The sequence below is a fragment of the Protopterus annectens genome, chromosome 8.part0 (genome assembly GCF_019279795.1).
Source record: "Protopterus annectens isolate FY-2018-M chromosome 8.part0, PAN1.0, whole genome shotgun sequence".
NCBI classification, from domain to species: Eukaryota; Metazoa; Chordata; order Ceratodontiformes; family Protopteridae; genus Protopterus; species Protopterus annectens.
This window is the reverse complement of record NC_056741.1, coordinates 342889454-342908794: the sequence shown is the minus strand read 5'-3', so window position 1 is coordinate 342908794 and position 19341 is coordinate 342889454. Positions and strand designations below refer to the sequence as shown.

General features: G+C 40.1%; 1 protein-coding gene across 2 annotated transcripts in view; it reads left to right on the top strand.

The window, feature by feature from the left end:
* The window catches only part of GSTK1 (glutathione S-transferase kappa 1), a 645482-nt gene extending 626718 nt beyond the window's left edge, over window positions 1-18764 (top strand). For both annotated transcript variants that reach the window (XM_044079844.1, XM_044079843.1), the window contains one exon: window positions 18630-18764. In XM_044079844.1, the coding sequence (XP_043935779.1) occupies window positions 18630-18679 (50 nt within the window). In that variant the 3' untranslated portion in view covers window positions 18680-18764. The remainder of the gene's footprint in view (window positions 1-18629) is intronic.
* Window positions 18765-19341: the final 577 nt, after the last annotated feature.

The following is a 19341-nucleotide window of genomic DNA, read 5'->3' as shown; positions in this document are numbered from 1 at the left end:
AAGACAGCAGTACTTGGGCTTGGGCAGATGCACAAATGGGAAAAACAGTAGCAATGTAACACACAGGCACTGGAATGCAACTTTAAGCCGGTAAATGATAAAGCAGGATATACGATTCTAGGAGCAAAACTGGAATTTAAACAGCTGTAGAGGTACAGACAAATCAAGTGTCAAAAATTACAATACTGCAACTGTTGTAATGCAAACTGCAGTCTAAATCACGAAACTAGGAAAAGACTTACCAGTAAAACTGCTTATGGCAAAATGAAGTTAATAAAAGAGTAGTGAGGCTCTGATACTGTGGTAGTTCACAATTTTCCCACAGTTGTGAATGGAACTGCAAGACTAAGGTCCCAGACTGAGTTCAAAATGTAGGTATCATTTCCGAGTAATTGTACTTATGGAGATAGACGTGCAGTATAATGTATAAACTATGCTCAGGTCTTGCAGTAGTTCACAATTCTCCTACAACTGCAAATGAAGCTACAAGACTAAGGCCCTAGAAGAAGTTAAACAATGCGAACAGGTAACTTTTTTTGACTGAAGCATGAAAAACATGCAGCCAGTAAAATCTGCAGTTACTTGTGGCTTTGTACTAGGACCTTTGCATTTTAGAATTGACATAAAATCTTGTACCATTTCACTTGAAATGTATTTTTAGTACTTTCTTTTTTTTTCCTTCCTTCCTTTTTTAATTTGTTTACCAGGTAAGTGCTCTTGGTCCAACGACCCTTTTCTGGCATAGCCTAGGACACAATGCATATAAAAATTGAAACAGATTAACATATAGTATAAATATAAAAAAAGCTAAAAATGGAGATACTTGGGATTAACATGGCTAGGCTTGTAAAGGTACTAAGGGCGCTAGCCTAGTAAACCTCCTATGAGCCTATGAACATTGATTAAAACAATTTGTAATTGTTAATAATTAGATATAAACAATCAATAACTAAAATGGAGATTTAGCATACGAGGCATCAATATCAGCTGTGTTTGGATATACAGTTGAACAAAATGAGACCCAGCAATGGCAGTGAGTACAGATTATGATAGGAAAGAATGTATAGAGACTGCAGCAATGTGGAGATAAGTAAGACAGATTGGTTTCAAAGGTGAAAAAAAGTGCCTGAGGTAGTCTTGGTAAGCTATGGTTGAAGAGAGTTTACTGAAATGAGGGAAGGTCATAGGAATTAAAGTATGTCTACATTTAGTGGATGGAGTAGTGCTAAATGCTTACAGTTGATAGTACAATTGTCAAGATGTTAAGATTAGTCTGAGAAGTGTGCAGTACGTGTAGTTTACTTAGTCATGATTATCATAGCAATGGTATTGTGAAATTTTCTTTGCATGTTTCTATGTTATATCTTGAAGTCTTGAATGGTAGTGATTGCCCGGATATCGGATGGTATTTTCTTCAGCTTTCTGGAGCTAATTTGGAGAAGGCTTTTGCTGTTGCTAGTTTATACTGTGGCCTAATAAGTAAGTTGTCTGCATTCCTCAGGCTGTATACTGATTAACAGTGTGACTGTGTGCTTTTTTTGTGGACTGTACAGTCCTTTGGGCATCTGGAGATTATTTATTCTCTTAACAACAGTGTAGTCCACCTCTGGACATCACTAGCAGTGGTTTTGGTACCCAAAATTGAGTTATGGTGTTCAATGGAATGTGGAACATCCCTGGTCCAATTGGCAGTTCTCTGTAAAATGTTCAAACTTACAGGCATTTGGGTGTCTGAAACCCATCTCTGACTTTAACCATTCATACACAACTTAGGGAACAAAGTTCTCCTGCGGTGCATACCTGCTATTTTTTTCTAATTTCTCCAAATCTTTTGGGCTTCTAATACCATCACGGGAATGGACCCCATTCCTAAGTCAAAGTATGATTAAAGTTCATGAAATTAGTATTGCTTCAATCTTTGATGTCTGCCAAAAGTGCTCTTCACAGCAACTGTAACGTGCCCAGTAATGACTCCTCCTGCAGTTCGTACGGGGTTACATGGATTGGTAACATATCTTAAATATGATTGTAAATTTTTTTATAAGGCCCGTTGGTTCTGCTACTATTGGAACTGTCTGGGTATTTTTCTTCCACATTGCTCGTTTCTGCCTGCAGATCCTGGTATTTTATGACTTTGTGTCTTTTTATACGCAAGACACTATAGTCACTGGGTGTGGCAATTTCAATGATCAATGCTACTTTTGTCTTCTTTTCTTGGGCCACTATATCCAGTTTTGTAGCATCTATCTTTTGAAATGTTGGTAATATGTGATACCATGTGATATAAACTTAATCATATGATGATTTGTGTCTCATGTTTCCAGTGTTTTTCAGCCACTTTGATGCCATAATGTTGCACAATCCCCAGTGCAATTGTCTCGCCACATTATTATGCCTTTCAGTATGCAGTCCTTCTGCCATTAGTGTCACAACCAGAAACAAGGTGTGTGACTGTTTCCAATTCGGTTTTACAAAACCTACATTTGTCAGTTTCTCCCACATGTTCAATGGACTTTCTAAACCAGCGTGTACGTAGCCCACTGTCTTGGGCTGCCAATATTAACCTTTCATTTCTTGGTTTGAATTTGCCTCTTCGTCACCATTCCTGCATTTGTTCTTGATCAACAGGAGGCTGTTCCAGAAGTTTTCTATATTTGCAACTATATTTATGTTTTTTTTCCAAATTTCTTGCCTTCTCATCTGGTCCTTCACCTTATATTCTTTCTTTTGTTTTTTGGCACATTCAATTGCTACCTGGTTTTCATCTACTTCTGGTTTGATTTCCATTCCTGCTTGACGTCTATATGCTTCTGCTAAATTAAGCAGGGAAGTCATCTTAGATTTATTCTCCTCGTGTTTCAAAACTTTCACTACATTTGGATCTTGTGAGGTCATTAGATGTGTGGAGTCCCACAATTGCAGATCTATACATGTAATCAATTTCAAGGAGGCCCATCCCTCCTTCGAAACAGGGAATATATAATCTTATTATGCACTGATTTTTATAAATCATTTGATGAGCATGAAGCTGTGGAAGGTTGGGTGCCGGGCTGGCAACTTAACACCGTAAAACACCACTGCCAATCATGAGCGGACAAGGAGATCCGCTGTGGCAACCCCTAACCGGGAAAAGCCAAAAGAAGAAGATTTGATCAGCATGAAGCATCCTTCTTGTTTTAATATCTAATCTGTCCAACACTTTTTGGGGCCAGTAATCACTCCATAACTGTACATTAGGACAGGAAGAGCAAATTGATTTATAGCTTGGATCTTGTTCTTAGATGTCAATGCTATTCTCAGGATTAATTTGTCTTCTAAAGTATTCCTTACTGAGTTTTATTCGCATTTGTTCGTGTTTTATTGCTGATCCTTCATCAATTCCCAAATATTTATACACTCCCTCTTGCTCAAGTTCTTTTATATCACATTCTTGTCCCAAACTGATGTTTTCTTGGTGCTGCAGTTTTCCTGCTTTAAATGTTGCTTTTGCACATATCAAGACCAAATGACATCCTAATATCATCTGAAAAAATTTTGAGAACCTGCAGCTGTGCTTTCAATTCCTCATCTGATGAGCTATGCACCTTTAAATCGTGGACAAAGAAGATGAGAAGTCATTAGACTGTTGTTTTCTAGGAGCCAAATTGTAGCCATGGTCTAAGCTGTTAAGTAAACCGCTTAATGGATTAATGGCAAGGCAGAATACAACCGTGACAGTGTGTCACCCTGGAATATCCTCCTTTGAATTTGTATCCCTGGGATAATAATCTGTCCTTATTGCTTAATTGCAAAGTGGTCTGCCATTGTTTCATAGTTACTGTAATGTAGTCAATCAGCGTAGGGTGCATCTTGTACATTATTAAGCACTCATTTATCCATGAATGTGGGATACTATCAAATGCTTTTTTTGTAGTCAGTCCATGCCATACTTAACTTCTTCCCCTTTTTGCAGTTCTCCACTATAATTTTATTTAACAACAAATGATCCTTTGTTCCATGTGACTTTCTTTTATTGCCCTTTTGTTCTACTGTCATAATTGAGTTTTCTCCTAAATGACTTTAAACTCTGTCGGCATCAGTTCCCATGTATAGTTTATAAGTCATCAGAAGGCAAATTATTGGTCTATAATTTCTAGGGCAGCTTGCAGGTTCGCTGTTAAGAGCATTATTTTGCCTGTTAGCCAGTGTGATGTCTGTTCAGGGTCTGCATATAAATAGTTGTTACTTATGGCTAAATCCTCATGCAAAGATGTTAATACTTTTAACCAAAAGTTAGGTACTGCATCTGGGTCTGGGGTTTTCCATTTAGAGGCTTTTCTCAGATTTGTTTATATCTCTCTAGCTGTTACTTCATTCCATTTCATACACTGTACCTTTAAACTTCATATTCTTTCTTTTACGTCTTCTATCCGTTTAGCATCTTTATGTTTCACAGGATCTTCATAGATACTTTGCCGAAATGTATCTACTTCCTCTTTTTTTTGGTGGTCTTTCAATTCCTTTTACCTTATTTCCCAATTCTCTATAAAACTTTTTTGGGTCATCAGTAAATTGCTTATTTTGTACTTTTCCCTTATATTTATCTGTGCATCTTCTACGTTTTTCCGCCTGTGCTGAAATTTTTAGTTTATTTGCGGTAGTGCATGATAGATCCTGGTCTGCTCAAATACTGTGCATTCCTTTAATCACATCTATCTTTCTTAGTATTTTTTATCTATTCCCTCTTTTGTAATCTTCTAACAGTGACACTTCTTGTGTTAATTGCTTTATATTTTTCTATGTTCGATACTTCCATGATGGTATTCGATTTCTCCCCTTTCTTTCCCTCACTACCCTGTAATCTTGTGGTAGAACTTTATCAGTTATTAATTTAGCAGCACAGTAGTATATCCTTTTCACTTCTGTTATATCACATGGAGCTCTATGGACAGTCCTAATTACTGCATTCATTTGTTTTATCAGGCTTCTTACTTTTTGGGTTTTATTGACTTTCTGCAGTCTATATCTCTCATTGATCTTAATATATCTATCCATGTCAATTAAATCAAGCAACTCTTCTCTTATCTCATTTTCTTCCCATCTGAGGGCACATCCCCTTATTTTCTGTTTCCTGTGGGCATTGTATAGAAAGTTCTAAAGCATCTTCCTGTGGCACATTCTCTTCGATTTCATCCTATCATGTGCTGCGTATGGAAATTCACTGTCCTATCACTCCTCAACATTGACTTCATCAGAGTTTCCACGGTTTCCTGTTCCTTTCCATGCTGTCTAGCTTCAAGTGAACATTTATGATGGCTTCCTGTGGAAGGCTCCAAACTATCTTGATATGGCACTTGACCAATTGCTTCCTGTTCCACTGGTTTCCCCTTAATTTGGATATCCATTGCTCTATCCTGTTGTGGTGCTTTCGGCATTCGATTTTCTACACTGAATCCTTCTCTTTGCAGCTGCTCCATAACCTCAGTTTCTATTCCTTTGACTTTTTCATTACTAATTTTTTTTCTACTTTTCTTCTTAGTCTTCTTATTTTTTGTACTGGTTTTCCATATCTGGTTTCCTTTGCCTGTATTTCTCTTCAAATATCTTTGGTGCTGCTCTTTTTGTATTAGTTTTGCTTTCTTCTTTGCATAAATATTACACCATATTGAATCTCTCTTCCTTTCCCATGTCCATATTTCTTCTTCACGTCTCCTGATCTTCTTGCTTTTCCTTATTCTGGGGACTCACTCCATCATGCTGTGATAGTCTGTGTTAGACCTTCTACATTAAATCCTTCACTTCGCAGGCACTCCATAACTTCAACTCCTATTTCTTTAACTTCTGCTTTGCTAATCTTCTTTTCACATTACATCTTTGTGATATTATTTTATTTTGAAATTTTCCATATTTGGATGTCTTTGCCTGTGTTTCTCTTCGAATATCTTTGAGACTGCCTTCTGTATATTAGTTAACTTGACTTTCTCCTTTGCATAAATATTGCACCATATCAAATCTCTTTTTTTTCCCATGTCCATATTTCTTTTTTATATTTTTCAAATATCTCTAGGTTTTGTTGTTTATATATTCACACTTCCTCAGATGCTTCTTTTTACAAACAGATCAAAGTTTCTTGATCTATGTACTGTTTTTCAAAAATCTGTTGAATTAGTGAACTCAAGTTTTTATTTGAATCTTCTGACAGTTTTTCCTGCAGAAGTATTTCTCTTTCCTCTAATTTCTCTCTTAATCATTTTGTATATCTTGCGTCAGGAAATTCTGGGCTTTTTACATAATATTAACAATACATTATTTCTTTCTTATCCAGAATAGTCCACTCTGTCATCTTTATGGCTCTTCTTTGTCCAGTCAGTTTTTGTAAATTTTGTGGACTGCCACTTCCTTCTACAACAAGGGGGCCATCCTTATTTGGTGCCCAAAATTGAGTTATGGTGTTCAATGGAATGTAGGACATCCCTAGCCCAAGTGGCAGTTATCTGTAAAATGTTCAGACTTACAGGCATTTGGGTGTCTAGCTGAAACCCATCTCTGATTTTAACCATTCATACACAACTTAGAGAACAAAGTTCTCCTGAGGTGCACACCTGCTTACTTGTATGGCAAAGACCCTCTTCATGGATCTTACAGTTCTTTGGAGAGTTAATAATGGTGCCTGATTTACAGTCATCAGCAAGCCTGGTGAGCCATAAGCCCTTAACATTGGATTTGACCTCCAAGAAGTAAATGCCCATGATACAAGGACAGAGCACTGTGGTACACTGCTGGTGACAGATATTTTGGAAGCGATGGAGCCACCCATCCTCATTTCCTGGATTCCATTTGTGAACCAATTTACTGTCCATCAAATTACAAAGGGATTGACATTTAGCTGGGAGAGTTTAACAGTAACCAAGTGTGATCTAAATATGTGGGTGTGCTGATTTTCCCTTATCCATTTCTTCAGTAACCTTCTCAAAGAAGTCAACCAGGTTGAGTAGGCAGGGTATACCCATGACAAAGATGAATTGGCTTGGCTTAAGCATTTATAAGCTGCATACATCCTTATTTATTAATTCCATACTTGTCTTTTCCAGGGCCTTACAGATGAGGCTTGTCAGACTTATTGGTCTGTAATTGCCTGGGTTACTTGACACCTCATCTTTGTGCAAGAGGATAACTGTTGCTGTCTCCCATTCATCTGGTACATAGCCTGTTTGGAGGTTGATATTGAATAATCTGTGCAGGGGGTTTGAAATGTCCTACTTCAGGCTGGCAAGTAGGCATCCTGGTATGTTATCTGGCACCATAGAAAGTGTTCTTTACCATAGATAGTTCTTTGAGGACATGTTCCTGGGAGATTTGGGGGTGGAGTAGATGTGGGTATGTAATCTCAGGATGTGAATGGGGAAAATGGGAGGGTTGAAGTTTGAACTTAATTTATCTACTAGTGGATTGACTGTGTCCTCTGGGTCTGAGTAAGTCTTACAATTTATTATTACATGTCTTTCCAGTGTTGGGAGCTGTTTCTGAGGTTTCCAAAATAGTTAAAGAAAGTCTTGTGTTTGTCTTCAGCCTGGGTGACTATTTTTACGTCATATCTGGCATTGGTCAATTTGATCAGGGACTATAGTTCCCTGCTAAGCTTTGCAAGAGCATTTTTGGCTTGCTGGGATTTGCATTTATTTTTACATGTAATGATTTTTGTTCCTCCTGTTGTAGAGCCCGTTTATATTTGAGTTCCATAATATGAGTTATTTTTAAATTTGGCATTTTTTTTTTACTTTGGGGAGGGATGGAGGCCTCTGTGCCGCTATTTACATAACCATAGAGGTTGACAATAAAGGATTGAGCATTCACTGTGGGGATATCGGGTTGGAAAGAGATACTGAATTTAGCCACGCCATCACTCATTCTAAGTTGAATGGCCTCATCATTACTGTATTATTGCAAGGTGCTTCTGGCTTCAGCCTTTTTATGATTGTGGCTTATTTATGGTCAGATTTGATTAGGGAGGGAGTTGCAACTGATATCCCATACTGGTTAAGGACAAAGTCCGGGATTTTTTCATCCGTAGCTGGGGTTCAGAATGATTGGTGTGGAGAGTCTGTGTTAATGAAGTCTAGAAATCTGTAGGCATATATGTTAGGGGATGTGTAAGTCTGCCAATTTATAGAGGGGTAGATAAAGTCCCCTAGGAGAGTGGTGTTTGACTTGATGTATAGGGACTCTATACTTGCCAGGTAGGAGGATATAAGCCAGAGGGGACATAGATGGGGTCCCATAGTTCACTGTGATGTAATATGAATATCTGATGTCAATTTTCATTTGTTCCTCAGCAAGTGAGTTCAGATCCAATCCTTGAATCCCACTTGGCCGCTTTTTACAGCTCGTGGGTACTGAAAACTATCAAGCTCCTCCCTTACCCACAATGTTCTAGTCCCCCTCCATACCTCAGATCTCTTTTGCTGCCTTTGTGTATGGACATGGTTGCTGTTAGCTCTCAAGCTTTGGTGTTAGTTTGTGAGTAAAAGTAGATTATATATATGTAGCCTTTCTCATATTCTATAGTATTCCTCTCTTACTCTTTCTACACTTTTTAGTGTAACTTAATGTTACCATTGTTGATATTTTACTTTCTTATTTTTAACCCTTGTAATAGCTCTGTCAGTTACCATCAGTGGTAACTTTTCACTTTCTTCCTTTCTTTTCTTGCCAAATTAAAAAAAAAAAATCCCTTTTCTTATTAGTCGGAGTTTTCTCTGGAATGGCTGAAAAAACATCAGGTTTTAAGAAATGTAAGGCCTATGACTACAAATTTCCATAATCATGTGCATCCGATACGTGTGTTTACTTTCTAGACCAGGCCCATTTGAATCCGTCTTGTGAAATATGTAAGGCCTTTAATCCTCAAATCCTGGTGAATTGTAAAAATAAACTTATTTTAAAAGATTTGTGGTGCAGCGGTTATCCTTGTCGCCTCACAGCAAGAGGTTCTCCCATTCGATTCTTGGCTGGAGTGCCTTCTGTGTGGTGTCTGCATGTCTTCCCCGCGTCGAGTGACATTAAAGACATGCAGGTAGGTGCATGAATGGTGAAGGTTGTACATCGGGCTGGCAACTCGGCACCGTAAAATTCACTGCCAATCATGAGCAGACCGGAGTTCCGCTGTGGCGACCCCTAACCGGGAAAAGCCGAAAGACCTCTCACTTCCGACCACTTTTTCTTAAACAATATCTGGGGCTCAAATCCCCAGGAAAATGGAGAAAAAAGAAGCATCCTTTAGACCCTTCTGGATCTTCTGCTCCAAGTTTGGCTCCTAGTGCAGAGCCACCTCTTAAGGTATTTAAATGATTGAATCCAATCTGAAGGCAAAACCCTCAGATCTGACAGCTTCTAATGCCAGAACTACATATCGATATGCTTTATTTCTGGATCCCGTACCTTCCTGCCTTCAATCACCTTTCCTAGAGAGACGTTACCATTTCAGGACCTCTTCAGTTGCTTCCTCTTCTCATTCGTCCAGAAGTCTGACCAAAGCAGATGTGAATAGAATGATGAGGAAATTTGTCTTGGCACAAATTCAGAAGGAAGTTCTCCTGACTCCTGCCCGATCGGGTCCAGAGACCTTTATCAGTACTACTCCACCTATTTTGGCTCCTTCTCTAATTCAGCTTTTGGTTTTGGAACACATGGATCCAAGAATCTCAGAGCTGTCTGTGTTGGAGCTGAAGATCATTGTATCTTACACTCTGATACCATCTCTGAGTGGACCTGCTCCAAGTGTGTTGGAGCCGGATAACTGTTAGAATAGTAGTGTCGTTGCTGGATCTGAGGTGTTGAAGTTGACTCCGAAGGTATCAGAACCTTCACTGCCCCTCGGAGCTCAGCATTGGACTGCTCAGCTCCGAGCCCTGCCTCGAGTGCTCTGCCTTCAGGTCAGGAGGAGCCAGTGGTCCTGAAGCATGTCTTCTCGCCACTACTGACCTCTTTCTCTCCAGGGCATTCTGCTTTTGATGTAGTGAAGAGAGTTTTCTCTGCTTCTAAAGGAAGGATGATTCCCCCCTCCTCCGGATCCTTCTTCCCAAACCCATCTGTCTTTGTGCCTTGTGTGTCAACATTCTACTCCACAGGGACAGCCAGTCCAGAGTCTTTAGGCTACCAAGCAGGGTATATTCGTATCTTATGATACTTCTCTGGAACATCCCGCTGAAGAAGGCCCTAAGAAGAGAAAGTGCAAAATGAGGCACTTAGACTCTCCTCAAGAGTCGGTCATGGAAGATGCTGATTTTATGAGGGGAAAGGGTCCCCAAGATCACCACATGACAACATTTTTGGAGACATCCTGAAGATCCTCAAGCAAAGGAGTGGCTGGTCTACCAACAACCCATCCCAAGAGGAATCTGTATTCCTGGAAGCATTTGGGGCTGGCCCATCAACCTTCTGGGTGACTCTGCCCTCCAATGAGCTCATTGATTTGATCTGTTGGCAGGTGTAGAAGGAACCTGGCTCTTTTTGAGACATTCCCCAAGAGACCAGACAGGTTCCTGGCACCACCCAAAGGTAGGGAATTTTGGACTAAAGGAGTACCAACAGATGCCATGGTCATAGCAGCAGCCACAAAAAAGGAACTCACAGACCAGAGCTCTTCTGTTCATCCCTCTAAAAGCTGAAGATACCTCAAGGGTGGCAGGTTCAGGCATTTCCATTAGGAGACATATCTGGGTGTGCCTGTGTAATTTTGTAGAGCCCTTGAGGTCTTCCTTCATCAGTGGTTCCTTTGATGGAACTTCTTTGTTTGGCCCCAAGGTTAAAAAACATTGTCCAGATGTGAGCACGATGGTAAGATCCTGCCTGCAGTGGGCATACATTTATCGACTCCTCAAAGAAACTTGTCTAGGAGTCAACGAGGTACTTGAAAAATATGGTTCAGAAAGTCCCAGGGTCCTTTCCATGATCCACTTGGAGATAGTTCTCCCAGGGCAGAGGGGGGAAATCTAATGGAAGATGCCACCCGCATGGCATTGGAGAGCCGCAAAGCCAAGGATCTAGGGACACTTTCTTTGACGCATCCTACCAGTGCTCCTGAAAGGAGGCCCGATTGTCCACCTCTGAAGGCAGACATGAGTCATCTATCCCTGCACCCGAGATCCTGGCTAGAGATTACAAAAGTTACATGGGTGCAGAAAATGATTTCCGGAAGTTATGTAATACCCTTTTCCCTCCAACCCTCCCTTAACAGTAAACAAAATACCACCCAGTTAGAGGAAAGAAGCAGCAAAAGAATTAAAAAATCTGCTAGAAAGAGAGTCATCCAAGAGCTCCTCCCAGACCAGAAAGAATCCAGAACCTACTCAAGATTTTTTTAGTGTCGAAGAAAATAAAGGACAAGAGACCAATTTTGGATATCAGCAATCTAAACTAATCATTTCAGTACACGAAGCTCCAGATGGTCATGGTTCAGTCCATTTTGCCTTTTTTGCATAAGTACGGCTGGATGTGCTCAATAGATCTTCAGGATATCTACTGTCATATAAAATTGAACAGATGATCCAGAAGATACAATTCCGAGCTCTGCCCTTTGGCCTCTCCACAGCCCCCCAGGATGTTCACCAAATGCATGGCAGTAGTAGCAACCCATGTGCGACTGCGGGGATTCTGGGTGTTTCTTTACTTGGAAAGTTGACTCATAACCACTCCAACCAGGTATCTTCTGATAAAAGCACAAGATTATGTACTCCTGCTGTGTTGTCACCTGGGAATTACCATCAATCACAAAAATCCCAGCTAGAACCACCTCTAGTATTACAGTTCACAGGGGCTTTGTTCACTACAGTATTAGTGACAGCCTCCCTTCCCTTACAAAGGGTACAGACTGTACGATTTCATGTCAGAAAGATAATCCAAAAATTTTCTGTATCAGCTCAATTGATTCTCCAAGCCTTGTGGTCAATCTGCTTAGCTAGTTCTTGTTCTGTTAGCAAGATACCATATGAAAATTCTTCAATGGACCCTAGTAACTCAGTGGTCTATTCTGCAGCAGCCTTTGTCCACCCAAATCAGAATAACTCAGGGATGCAAAAATTATCTGTTGTGGTGGATTCACTAAGATAAGATTTTACAAGGCCAACCCTTCATCCTTCCTCAGCCCAAGGCCATAGTGACTATGGACACTTCCTAAATTGGTACGGGGCACTTCTTGAGAAAAACAGTCCAAGGCATGTGGCCCCCTGAAGAGGGCAATGCGCATGTCAATGCCCTAGAAATGAGAGCAGTACTCCTAGCATTGCAGGCCTTCCAAGACTCTCTTCCTTCTGGAACTGTTGCGATTCAGATAGACAATATGTCAGTGGTCTGCTACATCAACAAACCAGGAGGAACCAGATCTTACCTGTTGTGTTGAGAAGCTCAGAGATCATGGAAGTGGGTGATCTCATCCAGTTGACTTCTGATAGCAGCGCTTTTTCCAGAGAAATCCAATGCCATAGCAGACGAGTTGAGCAGGTCCATTTTTTTGCCTTACAAGTGATCTCTTTACATGAGAGTAGTAGAAAAGATATTCTGCCAATGGGGCCAACCTTGCTGCAACCTCTTCGCATCTCCCCTCTACAACAAGTGCAGGAGGTTCTTTGCCCTGATCCCCCCCCACAGGGGCAGTCACTGAGAGATGCTGTCCTCGATTGACCCCTCCGTCTCCTCTATGCTTACCCCCAACTCCTCTAATCCCCCAGTTTCTCCATAAAGCATCTGAACTGAAGAGCAGTCATCCTCATTGCCCCTTATTGGCCTTGAAGATTTGGTTTCCATTTTTTTGCCTCATGTAGTTCACCTGTCTCACCCAACAGACATGATTCACCCGGACATTTTAGGCCTAATGTTGACTGCATGGTTTCTCCACTTCCATTGATAGCTAGACAGCCCAGACTCTCCTCCCTTGTCTTATCACATTCTTTCTTTTGTCTTCCCATAAAGCTTCCACTAGGAAGATTTACGGAAGTAAATGGAAACTATTTGGTGTTCTTCGTGTTTCACTGTTGCAGTCATCACACTTGGTTATTTGCCTGCAGGTAGCCCTCAGTCGGCCCGAATACCAGAGACTTAGTATTTCTGTGCCGGATGCTGTCACTTCTTCCATGACGAAACAACAAAGTTCTTGCTGTAGGAAGAAAAATAGCAGCAACAAAATCCAACATAAAGAGAAAAAAACTTTAATAAAGAAGCAAAGCTTTCGGATCCACACCCTTCCTCAATACTAGTATTTAATATTGAGGAAGGGTGTGGACCTGAAAGCTTTCCTTTTTTATTAAAGGTTTTTTCTCTTGATGTTGGATTTTGTTACTTCTTCCATGACGTCAGGGGTATAAAATCAGGCAGCCGACGTCATTACACCAGTCTTTCTTGCCAAGGAGGAGCCCGAAGCAGAAGCAGTTCGCAAGTGCCAGTCGGCCGCTACCTGAATTTTTCATTTTCGAGTTGAATAATCCTGAAGTCTTCTAAAGCTAAGTACTCCATTGGGGATTCTTTTGTCTTGCTCTAACCGATGTCAGAAAAAGTTAACAATTGTCTTGCCTGTGGAAAGCAAATACCTCACAGAGATTTTCATTCTTACTGCATCACCTGTTAAGCCCAGACCATGACGTTCCTCGATGTTGGTTTTGTGCCTTGTTTAACCCCCAAACTATTCGTTGTTAGGCTATCTTTGTCACTAAATTATTTTGCTCTCAATCTCCGTACTCAGACATCTGTCAGTGTTCTCTCTCTCTCAAGAGAGGTACAGTTTCTAATTACTGGACTTGTGATGTTTAGTCCCATAGCATTGTAACCAGTTTTGTAGTCTGCATCATTTCTGCATGGAAAAATCAACACATTTTCTGTCCTTTTAATTGTAGTTTGTAGGTACTTTACATTAGTAGGCCAAACAACATTAATAGGCTAAACTGTTCTTGTCCATAGTTGACAAGGAAGCTGGTAATTCCTCTTGATATTTTTGTCACTTTACAAACACCTGTGCTGTTTCCATCTTATGGACTTTCCAGCAAGATGCTAATGGACCGTCACTGCTGTAACATTATTGTTAAGAATGAGATTTAAGAAGGAATGCAGCTTTAATATTTATAACTGAATGAAGAGCTTGTATTGTTGCAGTGGTGAGAAGTAGTTACACTACCTCGGAGAATGTAGTTCAATTAAATAAGTAGGTTTAACAGTGAATTGTCACTAGGGCAATCACAAAACAGCAGCAAACTGAGCTAAACAGATAATCAGATGTACTGATATCTGAAGTGGGGAAAATCTCCACACAAAATGCAACTATAGGCCTGCCCAGTTCTTTCTTGACCTCAGTGCCACCACTGAGGGTTAAAACAGCACATCACTGTAAGAGACTGTAGCCAGGTAGTATTTATAGTATGGGTTTCAGTGAATGTAAAAGAAAGTAAGGCTCACAGCATAGTTGGTGAGGAAAGTCACACTTTGTGACTTGTTAGTATATCCTTATGAGGGTGTTCATGGTTTCTGTGTTTGAGCTAACAGACACGTCACAACTCTCAAGTTAGGGACCCAACCCAACAGTGACCAGAACAACTGCAAGCTTCCCTGGTGCTATTACTTTGCCATCTTAATTTGGCTGCACTCTGAATGTTACTGCCCTTAACATTTACCCCTCACCACTGAGGATTTATTAAGTCAGTGGTTCAGAAGTGATCCAACTAGTCATCTTGAGTATTAGAGAAAAGAGGCGAAGGCATGGATTAAATTGAAGAACATTCTTCTGTTTACCTTTGCAGCAGGATGTTGATTACGTTTCCCTCCACCCTTGGGTGACTGGAGTGTTTGTTTTTTGAATCCAGAGATAGAGAGAAAGAGACAGGAGCTGCATGACTTTACAGATTTGAGCCCCCTCTCATGCCCCCATCAGCACTTATCACAAGCAACTATCTATTAATAAGTTTAGGAAGGCTAACCTCTCCCATTTGGCTTCTGCTGTAATCATTACATTCTTCATTGTCACTTTTCACAGGATATGTAGTGTTCCTGTGATGGGAAAAAAAATAAAATCAGTTTGTGTCCACATGATATGACCCAGTGACAGTGTAGTAATATTTGCTAAGAGCTTTGCATAAGCATCCAGCAGGCTGACTAAAGGATGTGCTGTAGGGGAGATGTGCTGATGGAATGCCGTGAAATACTCGTCTTTTAAGCTGAAACTCTAATCTGCTGCCTTCCTTTTTGATTACATTGGAGGGATCAACTGGTATACAATCAGTTCTGACTGTTTCTTCTCTGCTGTATTTTTCATTGTCTAGTATTTATTTGAAATGGGTAGTGAAGTTGAGGGGGCTGGGATCTTCCATATCCTTCTCAGTGGAATTTGGAAAGTGAATCTTTATTTCTTTTCTAGAGTATATAATCCTCCTTTCTGGTTAGCTATGTCTTATTAGTGCTTAGATCCATGGGGCAAGCACCTTCATTCTTCATTGTGTGCTTCATATTCCTTATTAGATGGGAAGTATTTTTGCCTATGGGTCCACAGTTATTTAGGTAAATCTGAGCTGATTCTGGGTACACAATTTTAACTGTGTATCTTTAGTCTTCCTTAATGCAGAAGTCCTTCATAGTCCTAATAATATTTCGAGAAACTGAACCCCTGGCCAGAAGGATTTGCTTTTGTTGGCATTACGACCGCAAGTGACCTCCATGCCCAGTGCCCTTGTAGATAGGGGTGCTGTGGAATTGCTTCACAAAAGATATTGAGCCCCAGGTGCTTGTCTGTCTGATTCTGCAGCTGTCAACTTAACTTGGGCACTTCAGTAAAAAAAGACTAAATCTGAACTCTAACAAAAAAAATTTAGTTACACTGGAAATGCTAATACAGGGCTGTGCAAATAGTATCCTGAACATACTCTGCTTGCCTGCTTTCCCTTCATTGTTCTTCTGTTCCTGTTTACCTGGTCCCTGTTTTGTGATGGCTGGTAGATTTCCACAGTCTGACTTACCAACCTTATTTATCTTTCCTACAGATAACCTGTATTTTGAACATTTATTGCTTTGTCAAGGGCAGGTCATACCTACTGAATCGGGGTGGATTTCTTTGAGAAACTCACTAAAGCTGTGAATGAGGGTAAAACAGTATATACCACCTACTTCCACATGGCCAAGGCATTTACACAATTCCCCACTCAGATATTGTAAATAAACTCACAAATCCATATGTCACCAGATAGCCAACTGGCTCATTAACAGGACAAGTGGTTAAAATGGGGAATCCATATCCAGCAAGAAGCCATTTACTAGTGGTGTGCCACAGGGCTCAGCACTGGGACCACTTCTGTTTGGAATATACTTCTCTGAAGTCAAAGAAAATGTGGAAGGCCTCTGGATGGCAACATTTGCTGATGACTGAAAGCTGGGGCAATCATTGAATCCCCCAGTGACGTAGATGTCCTTCAGGAGGGTATAGATCAGACAAATGACTGGTGCGAGAATCATGGCCTAAAACTAAATGCAAAAAAATGCATTATCATACCTTTTGGGAAGTCAAATACCCCTGCAAATTGCAACATCAGTAGCACACCCCTTAGAGTAAACTCAGAGGTGAAAAGCCTAGATGCACAGATAGATAGATAGCCTGAACTTTGACCACCATGTGTCCACAGTGGTGAGGAAAACATTTTATGTGGCACAACTTAAAAGTAAAGGTATGGCATCCAGATTCAAGGAAATTATAGTCCCATTGTACTCAACCCTCATTAGGCCAATAACTGAGTACAGTACACCATTTGGCATGTACTTGACTAGGCACTTACAGCAGCTGGGGTGACCTCACAGGTCCCTCACAAAGAAAATACAGGATGTAAACAACATAAATTGTGCAGATAGACTAAAAGCCCTATCCATGTACTGTGTCTTCCCTACTGACTATTAAGGAGTGACCTGTGCCTGACCTACAAAGCACTCACAAATCCAGCCCAGATGGAGCTGCTACACATCCATAAGTCAAACAGTACAAGAGTCACCTGATCTAGGGAACTAAACGTAGTCAGTGACTCAAACAAAACATGCTGGAGAGACAGATATGTGCCTCAGAGATTGCCCATTCTTTGGAACAGGCTTCCTATTGACATTAAGCAGAGCCCTTCCCTGGCCCTCTTCAAACGCAGTTTGGATCAATGGATGGGGAATCACAAATTCACACCTGGGGTATTGCCTGTGTTCCTTATGCACGGGGGCAATCTGTAAAATACTCAGTGCATATGCACTAATCTGTGCCATCCACTTGCCCATAGGGCAACATATTGGGTAAACTCAGGTTACATTGGCTAGGCTTGTAAGGGCCCTTAAGCTGTTAGCCTAGTCATCTCCTGTGAACCATGTCCACAGAATATATACTCATTATATACTTCACCATATCTCTGTATGTAATCTTTGCTAGCTTATTGTTAGCTTATTGTATAGTAGCTTATTCACAGTTGTGTACAGTTTCTTTGATGTGAATTGTTTGCCTACTTTGTATTTTTATTTTTTTGTTTGTTTTGTTTTTCACTGCTATTGTTTGTACTTAGTTTCTAGAACAGCACTGAAAATTGAAAAAAAATGTGCTAAAAATGTTGTGATGCTATTATATTTAATCCGAGTACCATACTTTATTTCTTCCTTTTCTTCAGTTCTGACCCCCCCCCCCCCCCCCGTAAACTGAAAAAGCAAAAACTATGGTATGCTGCTACTGTAACATATTTGGGAGTGTTAGTGTGAATAGTTCATACCATGAATGAGGAAACCCCAGTGGAATACTCACGTAGGTATATGTATCTATATATTTTGTATAATCCCATAACTAAATTACACCTTGGCCTATATGTAGAAAAAGTGAATGACTATAGACCATCTTTTCAGAACAGCCAGTGCAAGTTTAGAGAGAAGGCAGTTCTGCCGATGAATATTTCAGTTACACCTAAGTAATACTTGACTCTCTAATTTCTGTTCTTGAAGAAATGTTCTGTCTGTGATTCGAGTGTCATACCAGCTTTTCTGCTTGAATGTTTACTATCTTAATGTGCTGTTGTCACAGAGGGGGATAGTAATTAAGGTTAATATCCCTTCTACTATGTGACATTTGTTACAGTGAAGTACTTCTCCACTGTCAGTTGTGGCAGAATAGTTTCAGCCGTTTTTTAATGTGTTGTACGTTTTCACTAGAACCTAGTGCACTTAATATCAAATATGAAAAATTGGGAATGTACATTAGGCCAGCACAGTTGTGCAGCAAGCAGTGTTGCTGCATGACAGCAAGAGGATTTGCAGTTTGATTCTCAGGTTGAGTGCCTTCTGCGACACTGACTTTCTGCATCTGCATGAGTCCCTACTTACTAAAAAAATCTTACAAATTGCTTCCAAGTGCACATACAGTGTATGAGTGTACTGGTGTTTTGTCCTGAACAAGCTTCAAAGCCTTGCACCAGTAAGTTGTCAAGACAGGCCCCATCATCCCTGCAACCATTTCAAGGATAAAGTGGGTTATTAGGAAATGGAAATGTGGATATTCAGAGTACATGTTGACATTTATGTTGGCATGAGTTCTACACTACCTGTTTAAATTCAGTTTTGATGTGGTATTCAGTATTTGGAATGATGTGTATCTTATTTTTTTTCTTCCTTAGGAGAGAAGTGGTTTGGTCCTGTTCCTTCAAGAAATGCACCCAAACTTTAACAGGCAGATGAAAATTCAAAGTCACAGACAAACATTTTATGAACAAACGTAAATAAATAAAAATAAAATTAAATGTTAAAATATTCATTCTATATTTGTTTATACATGTCTCATTAGAAATTCTCAGGTGATCTTCCTGCTTTTTAATCAGTGGTCAGAAAAAAAGATGTGCACATAGCATTCTTTCTTTCTGTTGGCTGAGTTCACTGTTTTTGCAATACCATAGCTCTTCTGTCTGTTGCATAAGGTCAAGGACTACATGTCGCACCTAATGAATGAAGGTACAGTGAATATCTTTTTGCAGGGAGAAAATATATTAAATCCATGGGTGTTGCTGTTTTTTTTATTTGTGTGTGTGTGTGTGTGTGTGTGTGTGTGTGTGTGTTTGCCTGAAAAATCCCGTATAACACTTTACCACCACAACCTTGAAAGTACATAAATAGCAATCAATAGCCAAGGTGGTTTTACAAAATGCTTATGTCAGATGATGACTCATGTTAAGTACCTGATGAACCTTTGAACATTCTATTGAATACTGCTGCTTTTGGTGCTGTAAGTAGTTTACCACTAGTGCCTGCGTTATTGATATAGTAAAGCTGTAATTCTGGTATCTAATGACAGCTGAAAATGCTGTAGTTAACTTTCTTTGCTTTAACAGATCA